Below are 20690 nucleotides of genomic sequence, written 5' to 3' on the forward strand. Positions count from 1 at the left end.
TATTGACCCAGTGTTTAAATTCTGTTCTTTTTCAGATCAAGCTGCTTTTGAAAGTGAGGCTAGAATTACACCTTTAATCAATGAGAAGAAAAAACTTTTCAATGATTTGTTGACAGCTAAAGGTACTAAATCATCTTGAACTTTATTTTCTTAGTATGGATGTGAATATTTTATCCTTGTTTTGAGAGATGAAGTTCCTACCTTGCTGTCTTACTCTTTTCTGTCATTATTTTCTGTTGAAGATATAGTATATGTCACTTTCAGGAAATGTTAAGGTATACTGTCGTGTAAGGCCACCTTTTGAAGATGAAGGCCCTTCCATAATTGAGCTTCCAGATGACTTTACTATCAGAGTAAACACTGGCGATGAATCACTTGCCAATCCTAAAAGGGACTATGAATTTGATAGGGTGTATGGACCTCATGTTGGACAAGGTAAGAGGATGATTACATTCCATACATGATCTCGTTAAAAGTTCATCTAAATATTAAAAATTTTATAACCAGCTGTGATCCTTATGGTTTGTGGATTCATTAGGTTGTTTTACATACCACATAATACAGATAACCTTAAATCAAGCACAGTTTTTTGAATAACCTTTTGGTTGTCCATTTAGAATGCTAGATGTTATGATAATGCTGTTTTCACCTAACTTGTTGTAACTTGGCTTTGTTATTCTTTCAGGGGAATTTTTTTGTGATGTTCAACCATTTGTGCAGTCAGCCTTGGATGGATATAATGTTTCTATATTTGCATATGGGCAAAGTCGTTCTGGAAAAACACATACAATGGTCTCTCCCTCTCATTGGACCCTTATTCTTTATTTCTCAATCCTAAAAAATTTCCACCTAACAAGCTTCCGGTTCTTCATTATCTCTAATATGCTTTGAATTTGTCATAAAATTTGGTGTTATATTATGGGTGTCCTTTAGAATTCTTTGTATCTCTGATTTATGTTAATCATTTCATTACATCTTATTTGTTTTAATATTCTTTGCATTATAAATAAAATGGGGAATTATTTGAGGAAGTTCTTAACAAATTCTTGTATATGTGATATCTGCTAGGGATTATTTACTATTTGAATGTAGACACTGTTCATTTCTTTTGAACTACATTTTGTGGAGTACCAATTTATGACTATATATTGTATTTCTTTTTATTCATTGAGTTGTCAGTAAAATTTTGACCAGATTCACCAGCCTTATGAAGTATGTAGATATTGTAATGTCGCAACACTCGTCCAAAAGAACTAAAGCAATTAATATGTATACAGATTATGTCATCAAAGAATCATATCAGTTATCATTATGTAAGCAAAGGAATTCAGCATAAATCATAGGGATATCAAAGAGACCTTTTGTTAATTGGGGGCTTCTGTTGTTGGTGTAATTGTCATTTTGTTTGTCCTGCACCCAACCATTGCAGGGACAGATGATTGTGATTAATTAGAATAATAATTCTTAAGCTAGATGCAATGTATCTATTCTGTGAAATTGTATAAGGCTGAAATTTTGTTATGCCTTGAGCAGAGGGTTTAAAGCTGACTTGCTTAAATTGATGGCCATCATCCTTTCAGTCAGATGTTCAAGTTCTAGAAATATACAATTGTTTTATAAGGATATAAATGGTTTATATTTTCCGGATAAACTTTTGTATTTATCTCATATATGAATGCATGCTGGGTAAACTGAAAATTTGCATCGTATATTGCCTTGAGGACTGGGTTTTTGGCGAAGTGCTTGTTACAAGAAACTACTAATGTGTGTTAGTCATGGAAATGTGCTTAGCATGGATATACTGACTAGTTTGTGCTATATTAGTATATTTGGTGTATGATATACATTAGTGTATCAGCTATTGCAGTGAAGCTATGGCATCCACATTGGCTTGACACATGGAAATAGTGAAGAAATAGCCCTTACACATGTTCCAACCACTGTATGTATATGAGGAGACACTGGTGAATTCATTGTCTTGTGCAGCATAAACGACATGAATCTGAAAGTTCTTGGGAGATATGCCACATTCTACGGAATGAAACTTTATAACTATGCAGAATTGCTTGAAGCTATTCAGTTGAAACAAAGCCAATTGCTTGAAATTAGGGTTTAGTCTCTGTGATACATCCTACTAGTTAGTGCATTGTTACTGAGCTAATAGGTCTCATGTTTGAATATATGTGGGAGTGTCTTGTAGGCTGTTTAATATAATGGAAGGAAATTATTTTTTTATGAAAGCTAGGGTTTAAATTTGATGCTTTGAACCACTCAATACTTCAATCATAAATCGTAATCTAAACATTCAGTTTGATTGCTTAAAATTGGAGGCTTGGTCCATATTGTTACTATTTCCAATCAGATGGAAAACTAATCCAGCTTACTAGGTCCAATCAGGTATTAACTTAAAATAGGACCAAACCGTAGCACCAGGGATTGCTGTGCTGATCGGCATAAAGTCCAATCAAGTTGAAATGTATTGAAAGGAAACGACACATGGCTTGCCGAATTGTGTCAAAAATGCATTGACTCTGCCAATCTTTTGGTTTGTGCTTTGCTGGCACCAATCTGCAAGACATTGAAGTGTTCTATGTTGGAAAGGTGTTGCCATGCCCTTGTGCCATGAAATGGTAATTTTTACATTGCTTATCTGTTGCTTTATTGAAGTTGTCATGGTACTAGGTAATAGGTATAAGCATTTTGTGACCCAATTCTTGCTTAGGCTGCTACATATCTCTTGTACCAGACAATATCCCATGATTTCTTTTTAAATTAGAAAAAAGGTAAGTTTTAGAGTTGCAAAATATCACTAAGGCCAGGAGGTTAACAATAGAGAACTCAGCAGCAACAGATCTATTATTGGTAATTAGGTCAAAATTTGAGATTGAATGATCAGTTAGTCTCGTTTATGGGGCTAAAAAATTTATCTCACTTTGGAAAAAAATGTGACTGCCTCATCTTCCAACTGCCAACAGATTCTAGTGTTAATTAACTTGTGCATCCTCTTCAGTGCTACTCCTTTTCGTGTTTGCAATCATGGCAAGCTTGAGGGCCATAGGAGTTAACTTGAGGAATTGGGGCATGTGTAGCTGTATTTCCAGCACATTTTGCTAGTCTTATTTCTTAAGGCATCTTGTAGGGGATTAATATTCCAATAACAACAACAAAGCCGTAAGTCCCGACTATTTAGGGACGGTTACATGGATCCTTTGCTGCCATTGAGACATGTAAAAGATTATATGTTTTGTTTAGTTTAGAGTACTTAAAAATTGATCTTTAGTTATAGTTTCTATTAAAGTCTTTTTATGTCTTCCTCTACATTTCATAGTACCACTACTATTAATTATTTCACCTCTTCTAACTATCGCATCCGGAGGTCTCCTGACCATATACCTATGTCATTTTAAATAATTTTCTCTCATTAATCCTTTACCGAAGTGATATATAGTTGTTTACGAATAAAAATACTTTTCCTATCTTACATAGTAACTCGACACATTCATCTCAACATTTTCATTTTGAGTACACAAACTTTTTGTATATGTTGTTTTTTAACTGTCCAACACTCAGATCCATAAAGCATTATTGGTCTTACAATTGTTTTATACAAATTTTCTTTTAATCTCAATGATATTCGATGATCACACAAGGCTCTTGACGCCTGTCGTCATTTTAACTATCCCGCTTTTACTCTGAATCAAGGTATGCAATTTCGAATAATATCGTCTGGTATGGGCGATATGTATCAGTCCGTCAGCTGGACCAGTACACGGATCGCTCGTTACCCGGCAGAACGGAATATATATATATATAATCGAGGCTACGTCGCCCCGTGTGGGAGAAGGAAAAGGCGATGTCGCCTTTTATTATATATATATATATATATATATATATATATATATATATATATATATATATATGAGGCGATGTTGCCCCGCCTGGGAGAAGAGAGGCGACGTCGTCGACTTATATATATATATATATATATATATATATATATATATATATATATATATATATATATATATATATATATATATATATATATATATATATATATATATATATATATATATATATATATATATATATATATATATCGAACGGTATGCCGCTCGGTATATAGTATCGTATCGAGCGAACGTTGAAACTTCGGTACGGTACGATATTTCAATCATTGCTCTCAATAATATCTTCATTGATCTCTTTATTTTTTGAATAATTGATCCAATATACCTAATACTTTTCCATAAAGGGATTTCTTGTCCATCCAATTTAATTATATTCTTCTATCTATTTATAGAATCACTAAAATTGTATTTTATATGTTCAATCTTAGTTCCACTTAATCTGAAACCCTTAGTTTCGAAAGCTTGCATCTATAACTCAAGCTTATAATTAATTCCACTTAGGTTCGTCATCAACTAAGACAATATCATCAGTAAATAACATACACCATGGAGGTCTTTCATATAAGTGACTAGTAAGTTCATTCATTATCAATGTGAAAGAGTAGATTTTGCATTTTTGATGTTCTTCATCTTCGGTGCTAATAAATACATTTTCCTCTGTGTATATGGAGTTTCTCACTGGAATTATGTTTCTAGTGGCTCTTTTTGGTTCTGAATTGTTTCTTCTTGAGCATCCATTAGTAGTTACATGGCAACATGGATGTCTAGAATTCCCATGCATAGGCTTTGTGTGTAATATTATGTCTTACATCACTTTTAAGCATTGTTCTTAAATTTTGATGTGGTTGCTACGTTTTCAGGAAGGATCAAGTCATGACCGTGGTCTGTATTTTCGCAGTTTTGAGGAGCTCTTTGATCTGTCTAATTCAGATACTACTACAACATCTCAGTATACTTTCTATGTTACTGCCTTTGAGCTTTATAATGAGCAGGTTTTCCAGTCTTTCCAATTTTTTTCATTTTTTATATGCTTTGACACAATTAATATTGTCATTTCTTTAGTTTACCATATTAATCAATGTTTCTCTTATAGTGCTTACTTTTCTTTGTTATAGTTCTCCCGCTCATCTATTTCGTTAATGAGGATATAATTGTTGTGTTTCCCCACATTTTGTATCTTGATAGGTTCAAGATTTGCTGGCAAAATCTTTAAGCAGCTTACCAAGAAATCAATTGGATTACCGAGATTCATCCTTGGAACTTACACAGGAGAAAGTAGATAATCCTTTAGACTTTTCTAGAGTACTTAAAGTTGCACTTCAGAATCGAGGGACCGATTCTTCAAAGGCCATTATGTCCCATCTGTATGTATGAGTAGTCTGAGATTACTGCTTTCTGGATCTTCCTGTTAGTTTAGTTGAACCTGTTCATGACTACTGTCTGGAAGATACACCCATTTGCAAAAGAAACTATTCATTTTTGCTTAATTTGCCTCTGATTTAACATAATAGAGTTTCATGAAATTTGTAAGCCATGCTTTAGGTCTGTGTGCAGTCCCAGGCCAGAATAATAACTGACCTAATTTTTGCTTATTCAAGATTTTTTTATTTTCATTTTCATATTAATGTTTGGATGGAATTGATTGGTGGAACCCGTGTCTACCACCAGGTGGGGCCAAAAGTTCTGTGCAAAACTGTGACATACCATTTTAATCATATGGTAGATGTTGAATACTAACATTGTCATGGTTAAATTTCTTGTATTAAACAATGAATAATGTGATGCGATGATATTAACGAAGTTAGAAGTTGTCATGGTTAATCTTGTGATAGATAATGAATAATGTGAAAACGAGAATGTCCCGATCAAAGTTAATAAATATTGAGGATATCATGAACAAGCACATGATGATTATCTTCCATCATTGAACTTGTCAAAATGATTCTTAGCTAATGGAAACTGAAACATGTTACATTTTGAGAGATAAAAAAAACTTGTTTATACTTGAATGTCTCATCCAGTATGGCAAAATTAATTATTCTATAGGTTTTTTAAAAATACAATACAAAGACTAAGTATATAGGATAGAACACATTTATTACTAGTCAAACTAGTTTATATATATACACACACTTTTGCAAAAATATGCTCATTATCTTCCATAACATGACTTGTTAGGGTGTTTTATAATTTCAAAACAAAGTTATTCTGTAAGAGGAAAGATTTACACTTGATAGTCAAAATTAATTATCATAATGGTCTTTTTAAAATGGAAGTTAACACCAAAAGCAAGCAAAAGAAGTTGTTCATAAGCATAGCATTTTGGACTGTCCAAAAAGTTATTTCAAAGCTGAGACCTTATTATGAGCAAATTACCATTTCTTGAGTTGTGATGGAGGTGGTTGTGCCAACATGAAATTTGTAGCAACTTCATTGACATTTAGAGTGCTAATGAAAAAAAAAAAGAAGCAAGGGCAGGCACAGGCCCCTGCTAGCCATCATTTGGGTCCATGCATTTATGGCATTGGATGATATTCAATTCCATTAATATGTCAATCTTTATTAGCCACTATATCATAGAATAAGAAACTATGACATCCAATATTTTACGGATTTGGTGAGAATGCAAAAATATTAGTTGCGATTTGGATTTCAGTTTGAGACAGGATATCAAATGAATAAACTGGTAAGCTAAGTTAAATTAATTCTTTGTTATGTTTATACAATATCATTTAGAATTCTCTTGCTATGGTAAAGTTTCTAGCAGATTTTATATTTTTGGATTTTCATGATCTTTCTAGGCCTTAAAAACTGTTGCTAATTCATTAGTTTTGGCATCTTTTGATGGTCTATAAAGGCGTTCTTCGATAGACAATTGTAGGAACCCCCAGCATATTTGGGTTCTCTTGTTCTGAGAAATGTCTTGTATCTTTTTTCCCAGGATTATTACCATTCATATTCACTATTCAAATTGGGTCACTAGAGAAAACTTGTATAGCAAACTCTCTCTTGTTGATCTACCTGGAAGTGAAATATTGATGGTTAAAGATGCTAGCGGGGATCATCTAACAAACTTTTTGCACGTTTCAAAGTCACTTTCTGCGTAAGTATTGAAATGCACTTTTGATTTCAAGGATGCAAGACTTACTAGCTTCTGCATTTTTAAATGTTATTTTCCCTTTTCCTTTACTAATTAGGTTGGGTGATGTTTTAACATCACTGACGACAAAGAAAGAGACTGTACCATATGAAAATTCGAGGATGACCCAAATTCTTGCTGACTCCATGGGTAAGATGTTTCTTATGTGATTAAAGTTTTTTGCCTGTTTCATGTCCATTCTGACTTGATTTGGTCGAGTTAATTTTTGAAGTTTACTTTGATGACCGAGGAACCTGCACAGTTGGTTCACATCCTTGTAATTAACTCTTTTATCTCAAAAGTGGAGGCTGACTGAAACTGTTTTCCTTGTATGAAAATAATGAAGACTTCAGCTACTAATATTGCCTATGGAGTGATAATATAGGACAATACTTGTTTTAGTTAATTGGTTTATCGTCCACCAAATCTGACTCACTAAAACTTCTATTGTATGTATATATGTGTGTGTGTGTGTGGAAAGTCTCCTGGAGTAGAGAAAAAGTTTCTGTTTCCCTTTGCAAATTCTTTTATTCTATTCTAGTTGCTTCATTTATTTTGTCTGTGGCAGGTGGGAGCTCAAAGACCTTGTTGATTGCCCATGTCTGTTCAAATTCTTCAAATATGTGTGAAACATTGGCCACACTTAACTTTTCTTCTAGGGCAAGAAATGCCGAACTCAGCCTTGGTAATCGAGATACAATTAAGAAATGGAAAGATGTGGTAAGCACCTTTTTCAAATGCTTGAAAAATATGTTTACTTCTTTCGTTCACCTGCTTTGTTGTTGGGTTGAACTTCTGTGAAAGTTTTTATATCATCTGTTAGGCAAATGATTCACGGAAGGAACTGTATGAGAAAGAAAAAGAAGTTCTTGGCTTGAAGAATGAAGTTATGGGGCTAAAGGTTGCTCTTAAAGATGCCAATGATCAATGCATTCTGCTTTTTAATGAAGTCCAAAAAGCTTGGAAGGTTTCTTTTACACTTCAGGCAGATTTAAAGGTCCTATTCTGGCCTTTTGTCCTTAATTATTATGTCCCTATTCTGATTCTGTTTTTTTTATGTTATTATAAATTTGAGTTCCTACAATCGATGTAATTCCAAAGAGAGTCAAATGGATTATGTTGTGTTATATATTATTGTTCTTATAAAATGGAACTATATATGGTGTGTTATATCAAGCATGGCTAGGTTGTTGATCCCTAGAGCTGAAGATCATTCAGATTCTAAATTTTATGGAACAATCAGAGTTTGGGCTAATATTTTTTTTATCTAAATCACATCATTGCAGCCAACTTTTATCCCTTGAAGTATGAATATTTGGTTATGGGCAATGACACAAATTGTAAATCACAAGTAAAGAGTCTGACTCGTCCAGATAACTGCTCTCTGATTTTCTATAAGATGTTATGCCCCACAGAAGCTTCCTGTTTCATCTTGGACAGAAGCATTTTCCAAGTGCATGGTCTCTGTTATCAGGCTGTATCCAGATGCCCTTGAATTATTAGCATCATACTGGTGACTGAAGTAATAAACTTGACATTTTTGTCCAAAACAAATTTCTGCAAAATTTTGCTTTGCAGTTTTGTATTGAATTATAGGATATAGTTATTTTCGGACTTGTTCATAGACAAGATGCCTATAATAATTATAATTATGTGCATTGTATTATCTGTGAGTGCTTGCAGTGTTTTCTATAAAAAAATGGATATTACAATGAATTGGAGATTTCACAAGAATATTTATGCATATGGTTGGTAAATGCTAGAACTCTCAACATAGATCAAAACTTTGCTTGCCATATCTGAACTTTCTGTTCATTATTATTTTTGTTGCAGGCAGAAAACATAATGCTGGTAGAGAAACAAAAAGTTGAAAAAGATCAAAACACTCAACTTCGAAATCAAATTGCTCACCTATTGCAACTGGAACAAGAACAGAAAATGCAGATCCATGAACGTGATGTTGCTATTAGTACTTTACAGGTTAAATCTTGAACAATCATTGAGCTTTTCTACCTCATTTGTTCTCTTTTTTCCTATAAATCTTTGATTTTTTATTTTGTTACTCGATACTAGGTTGTGTACAGATTATGCATCAAATGCTCTATAAAAATAATTCCTCCATCTTTTCTTACTTGCAGTCTTATTGAGAACTATTCTTTGATTTTTCTATTTTTTGTGTTTAATTGGCTAAATATCTTCATTTCCTTTGCTTAGATTTTGCTCGTTTGTATTCTTATTATCTTCTTTAGCTATACTTAATAGTTTATTAGCCTTGTTTATAGCTGTTAATCTCTGAAAGCCTCCTCATTAGAAGCAAGCAAATCTGAGCTAAGTGATCTCTTCTTGGGAACCTACAATTTAAACCAAATCAACTATTCTAATTTTTGAATCCTTCTACCGCTTATATATATCCTGTTTGTATTGCCTTGATTTTCTTTTTCTTTGTGCTGTCAATTTTCTTTTGTTTTTTCTGTTTTTTTAGTCATCATACCTTCATCATCATAAATGTATGTTAATCTAACCTTTTCTTTAGGCTAGTGCATGTAATTGGATGTTGAGGCTTTCTAGATTTTAAGAAGTACTAAAGTAGACATCATTAAGCACAAGATTTTCTCCTACGGAATTTTGAAGCAAATGGCTATACTTGATACTGCTGTATCTTTGTTTGTTGGAGGACAATGTGACACAAAATGTATTTTTTTCCTTTTATAACTTTTACATATCATAAAAATATCATCTGTCTATAAGCTTCATTGTATTACTAGCTTTCATTGGACTTATTTGATTTATCATACTTCTTGCCAATTTATTGCAACAAGTGTCTGGGTGAAATCTAATATATTACAGTATGACTAGAAAATAAATATACTGGTTATTAAATTGAAGTTCTGAATCTTTGTTGATTTCTCACTTCTTGATGTCAATACTCAAACAATATGAAATGATCTTTGGTCAGTGCCTTTTGTGAATTCAGACTTCTCGCAAATCTATAAGAGATAAGTTAAATAATAAGCTGTGTTATTTGTGCATATTGGATACTGAGTAAGTCTTCATTGCTTTATTTGTGGTAGTACTTATCTGCCTCTACTCTTTTAGTTCATGTTCCATATCCTTTCCTCTTACAGGTGCTTAGGTTTTAAACTGCCAAAGGTTTGTATTTATTTTTGAGTTTAACTGCAAAATCATGCTATTAAGAATCTTTTGGATGACATAAATATGCATGTTTTCTGAAATGATCATGGTTTACTCTGCCGCTCTATGGCATTTTGAACATCTTGCTTGTTGTTCTGAAGACTAGATAATGGGGATTGATGATGTAAATATCCATGGTATCTGAAATGACCATGGTTTTGCTTATTAAGTTTAAATACAGTCTATATAATTCTGACATGTTCCTCCTCATCATATAGGCCAGAATAAAGGGGATTGAGTCTCAACTTAATGAGGCCCTTCAATCAAGTGATACCAGATCAACTAGCAGATCTGAGACTGGGTCCACAGGGGTTGTTTCAACCCCAAAGACAGCAGAGGACGGTGCTGACTCTTCACAGGTCATAAAGAAACTTGAAGAAGAGCTGTCAAAGAGGGACGCACTTATTGAGGTTTGCTTAATTGTTTTTATAATAGTCTTTCTTACATGACATTGTTTTCTGAATATGAGCTTGAAAGGTCTATTTAGGTACTGTAGAAGGAATGCTGCTGTACAGTTTTGGCTTTTGTTGCCGATGAATATATTTCTTTACATCTAAGCCTTTTGTTTTGCTTTTCTTCTAGACAGTTCCATTGATAGGAAAACTATGGTCATCTACTATATGGTTCATGGGTTTAATTTACAACCATGAAGGTAGATCTTCCTACATCCCAACTAGATTTGTGGGTCTTATGATAATCCCTCTTTACCTAAGTTTGTCTTTGCTGGAGGTTAAACCAGCCTAAGTGGATTGACGTAGATTAATGACCTAAAGCACAGACATCTTGTAGGTTGTCTTTTCTTTCTTTTTCCTTTTGCTTTTTTTTTTTTGCAGGCGCCGGTTGGCGTATCAAAGACCACCTAGAGGAAGAGAACTGCCATAGAGGGCAAAATGGAGGACTAACTGGTTTGGTATAGGTTGTCCTTTTGAAGTTTATGTTGTGCTCCTCTATATCATCTTCCCTGCTTTGTAAAAGCTTGGAAATTCCAAGGAGTAATGTAATTGATGTAGGTACTGTTAAATGTTTGTTTGTGATCTCATCAACCAGTAGGATATGTTAACTAAAATCATAGGCATGAGAGGATGCTGTGTTTTGGTGTCTGTTATATGTGAGAATTGAATGTCAAATATTTAGTTGATGAACTAGCATTAGAGTTAATGGTTTGATGAGGTGTAGTGACTCTTTGGAGTTTGGTTTATGACATTCTTTGAGATTTTAGATTAAACAATAGCTTCTGCTTTGCTGAATTTTGTTTTCTTCTCCACATTGGTTTGAAGGCCTTCTGTTATAAGTTGTCTATATTGTTATGATGCATGATTTAGACTCTCGATAGCAAAAAAAAAAAGAACAAAGAAAAAAAAGGGTGTAACAGAAGTTATTTGTCAAAACAGGTTTTTTTGGACTCTTTGCTTACTACGTATCATACCAACAGTTGGTTGTGTTTTGTTGTTGTTAATTTTGAAATGGTTGCAGTTCCATTTGTGTCCTTGAATCTATTCTTTCATATTGGGGAGAACACATCTTGTTGGATGAGGATTTGGGTATTTACTATCAAGATATCTGGAAACTACAGTATAATCATTGTTATTATATACTGAAAAATAGAATCTGTCTATTTTGTGTTAGAAACGAATTTTTAGTTACAACAATCATATTGTGACGGTTGACATTTTTTTCTCCTAATATTCTAACTACTACATGTGCTTCATTTGGATCATCCTCTTTGCCCTAAGATAAGGGATCAAAAAAAATAATTCTATTGTTTATTCACCTTTTTTGACCTAGTTCTGCATAAGCCAAAATTGAGGCTCTTACTTGGAGAGAGATGTAATTGCTATTTCTTGCAATAAACACAAGTATACTTCATCTTCAGTTTATTTTAGTCAGTTCCATAATCCATTTTTTTAAGCTTTCAATTGGGATCTGAGGGAGAGAGTCTGTTCACATTATTTATCTGTGCCTTAATCAAAATTTTGTGTGCTCTCTTGTTCTGTCCTCATCTGCTCGATAAGTTTATTTGTACTTGTAGCTCGTGTAGTTACTTCTCTTTGTTGTTTATGCCTTCTTCAGACCGGCACAGTTAGTTCATACGTGCATGCTTTCTAGGTACCCTACAGAGTTTCTTGTATTACACCTATTGACTCTTGAATTGTGATACATTTGGTAGGATCTGTGCTTGTTGCTGTGTACATACACATTATGGTCTAACATCATTTTTTGCTTGCCATGCTTTATGATTTCCAGTTAAATCTATGGGTCTCTGAAGCATGTGCATAAAGATGAAAATTCACTATGACATGATAAAAAATTGATATGTTTAAACTTGAATCAATGGGACACAATACAACATGGTGATGATGGCAAAATAATTTAATGGATAATGTTGCCTGCAATAAACCTTGACATTTATTTAGAGGGATGGTGCATATAGGTATAAGATGATAATTATAACACTGAGTATAAGTTAGAGAGGGAGCCTTAGATTGGTAATAATGTCTTTCCTTGTAGACCTTGCTGAACAAGGTTCGAGTCATGGAAATAGCCTTTTTGCTTGTATTGTTGAGGCTACGTAGACTAACCCTCCTGAGACCCTGCTTTGGTGGGAGATAATTCACTAATCTGTTCCCTTATTGATGAGTATGAAAAAGCTACTGTTTTACCAAATACAATTCTCCAAATGCAGCTCTTAACGTAAATACTCATCTGTGAAACTTATAATTTTCAAGGAGACAATCCTATGTCATTGGTATTATTGTGCAATATATGCAGTTCTTTCAATTGTATGATTTCTTTGGTTACAGCTAATGCGTCAAGAGTTTACTCTATGTGGATTAGTTTAATGAAAGATGCTCATGCATGCATACAAATTTGTGCATGAAGTGTACATTTTTTTTCATGATATGTGTCTCTTAAATTCCACTTCACTGATTCCTTAACCTTGAGTTAATTTATGATTTCATTTTATTATTTGTTCAGTGTTTTTGCTTTATGTACAATATGGTTCTTTACATTGATGCTGGGTTGCCAGATAATTCTAGTTTGATTTGTATGAATTGCAGAAATTGCATCAAGAGAATGAGAAGCTATTTGACAAACTCACCGAAAAGTCATCATTTGGTGGATCACCTCAGGTTTGTTGTGAATTTTTTATAGAGAATTACTTGTAAAACTTTTCTTGTTGATTCCAACTATTATGGCAGTTTTTTTCGTTCAAATGGATTTCATAATAGTATAACTTATTATTGTTCATTTTCTTGATGAACCAAAATATAAATCTTCAGACTCACTTTTGAATGTCTTTTCATTGAAGTGATGCTTTTGAGATCATCCAATTACAAGTAGTAAGACCACCATTTTGAATATTTGTATTTATTGGTCCAACCACAAGCCATTATACAGACTACAGATATCCACTTATTACATTTACCATATCAGATGTACCATCCAATAATGTTACCATTGCTGAGCTGTATCAGGTGGGAAGCCTACTTCCGATGTAGGTACCCTCCCCATCATTTTCCTCTCTTTCTCAGTTGATTCCTCTTTTCCTTCTTTTTTTATCCAACAGCTTCCTTTTTTCTTTTGATTTCTTCTCCAAATTGCTACTTGTTTGCAACAAGTTTCACAAAATATCTTGAGTTTGGGGCCTTTCTTTCTTTCTGTGGGTCAGATTACTTGAGAGGAAGCTTGTTTTTTTTTTTCCAAATCAAGATAAATCTGAAATTTTCCACCACGTCTATATTTATTTTCTTCCTAAGAAGGCTTTTTTGCTTAGGTTAGGGCTAAAATTTCTAATTTTAAGCATGCACAATTCAGTTGAGGCTGGATCTACTTGTGTTTCGTGTAGTTCTATTTGAACTAAAACTAGATCTGCATTGTTCTATGCTATATTTTTGTTACACTCGACCTAGATTAGCAATTCAGCATAAATTTGTGTTAGATCTGTATATATTTTATTAGATGTCCACACAAATTGACATAGATCCGCATAGTTAGGTCATATTTTCATGGCTCAATTCTGAATTTGTTACTTGCGTTCAAAACTTGATACTTAGTGCCTATTAGAAAATGACAGCAAAGCAATAAAATGCCAAGCTGGAGTGGCAGCATGCCAAATTGTTTGGAGCAACATCATCATTCACCGTGTATCCACTACTAATATGTCGGTTGTGGTGAATGAATAATAAGGCTGTAGTAGGAATTTGATCAGCGGATTTTCTGACATGATCAAATGTACTAGGGATGTTCAAGTCATTAGAGGAAGATTTCAAGGCAAACAGAAATCCTTAAAGCAAAAGCAACAAGCATTGAAGGGAGGAGCTTAATATTTGTGGCCATATGAAGTCCTATTCGATTAGCATAGGGTGGGGGGTCTGATATTAATGATGACCCTGAGTTTGTTGCCAGATTTTGTACATATATGATGTCCTATCATATGAATGAGGAAGCCATGAGACAAGGCATGCATTTTATCCACCTTATTATGACATGGACTTGGCAGTGGTAACAACGGTGACAATGGTGTTAGACCTATTGCAGCCTTTGTGTCAGCATAGATTTTATATGTGACCTAAGATGTCGACAATTGGCCCTTGTTACTCGAATATGAAGCTTGACTCGTAGCAACAATATAGCCAATACAGTGATGACAATTTTGTTGCTTAATGGTCATTATGGTGCCATCACACAAAACAAGTTCCACATTTGCAAATGTGGTAGCCCTATGTTCCTACTAGACTAAGTGGTTAGTATGTTTGAAAGTTTGAGGGAATGAGGTTACATTCAATCGTAGAACTCATTCTTGAGTTGGTTAGTCGATTGTCGGTTAATATCCCTTGTTTGTTGTTGTGGAACGGAAAGTAGTGAATTTTTTTTTTTCTGTGTTTTTCTTAGGTGTTGAGGGCACAAATAAATATCTATCCATTAAATTTAATGACCAAGATACTATGACCATACTAGCTTGATTCAATAGTAACACAATCGCCTATCAGTCTGACAACTGGCGGTACCATCGCTTATCGGATTGACACTGGGCAGTACCATCACCCAGTCTGATTGACACAGGGCGGTACCACCGCCCATACACTGCTTGGGAGATCGAGCCTCAAGCGATTCTAGCGTTGCCATCGCTTGACCTGGCTCTAGGTCATTGAGTGGGCCAACCAGTAGGTCCAATTCAGCCCTAATTCGGACCCAATTGGCCCCTAATTGAGTTAATAGGGTTACACCGAAAACTAACTCAAATTAAGATCTAACTACGACAATTAAGACTCGATCAATTACAAGACGAGAAATCCAAGTTGTCCGGTACGTAATTTGTTAATCCGAACTCCCGACGAACTTCCGGCGCATCGTCCGAACCTTCAGCATATCGCCCGATCTATCGGCACGTTGACTCCCACAACATTCGATCTTGGCGCAACGTTCGATTCTTCCAACCCGATGCTCGATCTTTGATTCCGGCCCAACGTCCGATTCTTCTGCTTTAATTGTTTTGTCTTTTCATGATTGTGGTTAGTCATGCATCACTTTTCTCAAAACATGAATTAGATTATAGACTCATCAATTGATTTCATCATCAAAATCCGAGATTCAACAGATACTACCCCAAAGGCCTATCCAGTCATGTGTCACTCGGGTAGCTCTAGGGTGCTGTGTTAGCTGATACTATGCACTCTTCAGAGCTAGAAAACCCTCTAAAATGGTTGCTTGAATGGCTTAATTTTGGGTAGTTTTGCCTCTACTTGACGATTGTACACAATTTGTGTTTACAGGACTAAAACGATCACAAAAGTCAACCAAAACAAGGCTGCTAAGCCTATTGCAAGCCCTTACATGTTATGCAAAATATGAATAAAATTGAAAGACACGAACATACACAAACATTACATCGAACACTCTATGTACAGATTTGCTCATGACATGACGACACTAAATTACTCGCATGTTCGTCTTTCTAACATTTTCTTTATTATGCAGGCCGTTTGTGGACTGCATAAGGTTTAGGCTGATCCTTTGTGAACGAGTATTGCTTGGGTGCCGCACGTCTTAGGCAATCCTAGCTAAGGATGTGACAACTTGTCTTTGAAACTGACCAACCTTTTCCTGTTTTATAGGTTCTTCCGGAACTGTGCGAGGTTGCATTTAGATTGACTCATTACGGATGTCCATGCAAGGGTGCCTCATAACTTATGCAATTATAACTAAGTCCGTGATAAATCAACACTATGTGTTGGCTAGATATGGTGCCGGTATCGCACCGAGCTGCCCAAGGATTGGTATCAACACTGGTCCAAGATTCAAAACCATGAGTAAAACATTCCAAGTGCTAAAGCTGAACTGAGTTAGTGATTTTCAGTTTATTGATCTAGGTTGGACTTAGGTTTGATATGGTCAAAACTTTCAGGTTTGGCTAATGGGTTTTGAGTTATCGGATTGGTTATAATCAAGTTATGGGTTTGTGTTTAGGACTAAAGGTTGCAGTCAGCCAACGTGAGTTAAGTTTTAGCCTTGTTGTCTTATAACCGGTTTAACTTGAAAGTTTTTGTACTGCCAGATGGAGTACTTGCCTTCTTAATGTTTATTCAGGCACTATACAGACAATTAGTTATTTTGTCAAACATCTATGTTATCTGGCATTATATTTTGATACCTTGGAAGTGACACTATTTTGGTTTGTCTTTTAAATACTTGACATTGTCAACTAGTTTCATGTTTGTTTAATTACGATGTGAGATTAATCACTATTCTAGTGCAATTGCATTGTCTACCTGTCCTTAGGTGTTGAGCCCTGCTGTTGGGAGAACGGTAGACATCCAGGGAGGAGATCTGAACAGGTACATTTGGCACTTGAATGTCAAGCGTGCATGGTATTCTAGTTTTGCCATATTTATGTATTCTTTACATTTGTGCAGGGGCGAGAACAGCAGAGGACGTTCCACCAATGCCCTTCTGTTACCTGCATCCCAGGATAAGAATGAAAATGCGGGAGCTCTTGTGAAATCAAGTAATGAGAAGATAAAGACAACACCTGCTGGAGAGTATCTTACCGCTGCACTTGCTGATTTCGATCCAGATCAGTTTGAGAGCTTTGCTGCAATATCTGATGGTGCTAATAAGCTTCTGATGCTGGTATGAAATCTTGATAATTCCAAATAAAGCTATGACAATAGTCAAGATTTACCATTTTAAGGTGATATCAATTTACATTTTCTCAACCTGCATGGTGCTTTGCTTAAGCGTAATATGATTATTCTGTTGACTTGTGTGAAATTGTATATGATAAATCACATCTTGCACATCAAGTACTGTTTTAAATTGATGGTCAGACGAAATACATGATCCTCTTTGTATTTTCGAATATTTTCTACCAGGACTCTGAGATATTTGTTGTTTTATTCAAGAATTTTAATTTTGTACTATATCGATGTACCGAGCTTTGCTCGGTATGGTATGGTATGGGGTACCGAGCGGTATACCAGGACATACTGAACGGTACAAATAAAAAATATATAAAATCTTCCGAAAATGCCTTAAAAATAAAATAAAATTGAGATAAAAATTTTAAATTAGAAATAAATAAACATTAGTATACACAATAACATCCCGAAGCCCTCCAAGGTGGAGACACGGCCAAGGCCAAGGTTGTTGCTCTCGATAAAAGAGCCTCAAAACCCTTAGCCTTCCTTCTTCTCCTCGTCACCTCGATTGTGGCCAAGGAGATCCTCGACCCCTACCCCAATTACTTCGCCTTCACCAAGTACCTCATCGACCTGAAGCTCATCAACGTGATCAACAGCCGCCAGACCATCACCATCCTTGTCGTCGACAACACTGCCATCTCCCCCATCTCATCCCTCCCCATCGACAAGATCAAGATTGCCATCTTCGCCCACATCCTCCTCGACTACTACGACCCCTACATCTTCAACCAAAACCTCAACAAGTCTGCTCTCCTCCCTACCCTCGTCGGCGGCTCCATGAACTTCAACGAGCTCCCTAGCGAGCAGATGGTGTTTGGGTGGGCCACGTTCGGTGCTCCCCTCAAATCCAACCTGATCAACGTCATCGAGGCTAGGGCGAACAACTTGTCGGTGCTCTAGATCTGAAGAAGCTCCAGATTTGTTGGTGCTCCAGATCCGTACAACTTGTCGGGGCCCAAAGCTTGATACCGCCCGGTAGCAGGCGGTTTACGTGCCGGTCTGCTAGCAGACCGGTACGTATCACCCGTACCAGGCGGTATGGTACGGTTTTGCAAACTCTGGTTTTATTTAACCAATATGACATCTTCTATGCTTATGGAATATCATAGTAGGTGTGCTTTTTATAGAGGATAAAAGTGAAATGTTTAATACAACTTTGGCAATCCCTATTAGATCTAACTATATATGCTTATTAGTTATTATTATCCTGGCTCTTGCTATTGCAGTGAGTTAATTTTCTATAATGATTTAGACCAGTCGATGATGCTGCAATTGGCACCTTCCAGAGCCATGTTTGTGAGGGTATGACTTCATACTGGAGGAGTTAGTGTCTTGTTGTTGGAAGATCTTAAGTAACCGCAGCAGGTTCATGAGCCTTCATACTTTTTAACATGGTAGCAAGTAGTTATAGTCATGGAATATATGTTGGAAGTAGAGTTTTGCAAAAAACTTTTCAGATGTTTATTTTCATTCTTTGTTGTTTGTAGCAAGGTTTTAGACTCTTGATCGTATCAGTTGGTGCGGATTGGTAATTAACTCAACTGGGTATCAATATAAAAAAATATAGCATGATGCATGTATAATACCTTTTAATTTTATTTTAATTTTTTATTCAATGATACTAGGTTCTATAGATTGGCATACCATTCAAAATACAGTTACCATAATGGTCTGGTAAGTTATAGAAATCAATATTGGACAGAGAGTTAAATCCAAGTCCCTATTATTTGTGGTGTCTAGTGTTCAGTTTGTCATGCTCTTTAAACATATAAATTAACTGGTTTTGCACAGGCATTTATTTCATGGGAACTACATGCTGATAGAATTTCTATATTGCAGGTTTTGGCAGCAGTTATCAAGGCAGGTGCTGCACGGGAACATGAAATACTTGCTGAAATCAGAGATGCTGTTTTCTCATTCATCCGCAAAATGGAACCAAAGAGGGTTTTGGATACCATGCTAGTTTCGCGCGTTAGAATTTTATATATAAGATCTTTGCTTGCTAGATCACCAGAGCTGCAAACTATCAAGGTTTCCTATCACCCTGTTCCACCTTAATTGCCAGAAGTTTCTGACTGAATAGTCATCTTTCTTGTTAGTTCAAATGCTTTGACCATGTGTCGCTTCTTTTAGCAGGTTTCACCAGTGGAACGATTCCTAGAGAAGGCCAATAGTGGCCAAAGTAGAAGCTCCAGCCGTGGTAGTAGTCCTGGTAGATCTCTAGTTCATTATGATTCAAGTGCAAGGACTGTTTTAGCCGATGAACAAATCCATGGCTTTAAGGTTAATATAAAACAAGAAAAGAAGTCTAAGTTCTCATCCATTGTCTTAAAGCTTCGAGGGATTGATCAGGTATGGATAATAACATGGTGAGGAAACTGTGCTGATTTTAGTATTTTGCTGATAGCTTATATTGCTTGATCTGCCAAGTATTCTTATGTGTACTTGTAGGAGACATGGAGGCAGCATGTTACTGGAGGAAAGCTCCGAGAAATAACTGAGGAAGCCAAATATTTTGCAATTGGAAATAAAGCTCTTGCTGCACTGTTTGTTCATACACCAGCGGGTGAGCTTCAGCGCCAAATCCGGTCATGGCTTGCAGAGAATTATGATTTCCTGTCTGTTGCTGGTGTTGATGCTGTTGGTGGAACAACAGCTGGCCAATTAGAACTTCTTTCAACTGCTATTATGGATGGATGGATGGCTGGTCTTGGTACTGCACGGCCGCCTAGTACTGATGCTTTAGGCCAACTTTTATCTGAGTACACCAAGCGGGTTTATTCATCACAGTTGCAACACCTGAAGGTGCTTATTCTAACTGTAATTATTTCTACATATATTTGAAGTTGGTGTGGCCAATCCTGTTTATGTGTAGTTCGATGTGTCTCAATACTGGAGGTTTTTGTTATAACATCCGTTGAGATATTTTAACATTGCTTGGTGTTGGTTTTATGCTGGTGTATTCTCTCATTCTATTTTGCCATTGTATGTTTAAGGAACTTCTAGTGGTTGCTGCTTACTGTTGCTTTAACTTTAAAAGGTTAGTCCGAAACTGTATGGGACAGACTGGTGGTGAAGAACATAGTTTTGCGTAGGAATTATAGACCTTATGTAAGCCACCTAAGGATTTAGGTTAACATTGCTTGGAATGTTCAACATGATCGATTGATGAAACTTTGATCTGAGACGATCACCTAAATGTCAACAAACTGTCTAAGAGAATGCATTATTATATTAACTTAGATG

At 35.5% G+C, this 20690-nt stretch overlaps 1 protein-coding gene across 2 annotated transcripts in view; it reads left to right on the forward strand.

The window, feature by feature from the left end:
• The window catches only part of LOC135588120 (kinesin-like protein KIN-14L), a 30088-nt gene that overhangs the window by 4246 nt on the left and 5152 nt on the right, over positions 1–20690 (forward strand). Inside the window, exons 3-19 of one of the 2 annotated variants that reach the window (XM_065080082.1) lie at positions 36–122; positions 265–435; positions 686–792; positions 4772–4903; positions 5097–5275; positions 6853–7014; positions 7109–7200; positions 7619–7770; positions 7874–8047; positions 8884–9030; positions 10461–10652; positions 13302–13373; positions 17023–17078; positions 17157–17373; positions 19284–19475; positions 19581–19796; positions 19896–20249. In XM_065080082.1, the coding sequence (XP_064936154.1) occupies positions 36–122; positions 265–435; positions 686–792; positions 4772–4903; positions 5097–5275; positions 6853–7014; positions 7109–7200; positions 7619–7770; positions 7874–8047; positions 8884–9030; positions 10461–10652; positions 13302–13373; positions 17023–17078; positions 17157–17373; positions 19284–19475; positions 19581–19796; positions 19896–20249 (2702 nt within the window). Of the gene's footprint in view, positions 1–35; positions 123–264; positions 436–685; positions 793–4771; positions 4904–5096; positions 5276–6852; positions 7015–7108; positions 7201–7618; positions 7771–7873; positions 8048–8883; positions 9031–10460; positions 10653–13301; positions 13374–17022; positions 17079–17156; positions 17374–19283; positions 19476–19580; positions 19797–19895; positions 20250–20690 lie in introns of those variants that run through there. The other variant, XM_065080083.1, reaches the window with a different exon arrangement.

This window comes from Musa acuminata, chromosome BXJ1-8 (assembly GCF_036884655.1).
Source record: "Musa acuminata AAA Group cultivar baxijiao chromosome BXJ1-8, Cavendish_Baxijiao_AAA, whole genome shotgun sequence".
NCBI lineage: Eukaryota > Viridiplantae > Streptophyta > Magnoliopsida > Zingiberales > Musaceae > Musa > Musa acuminata.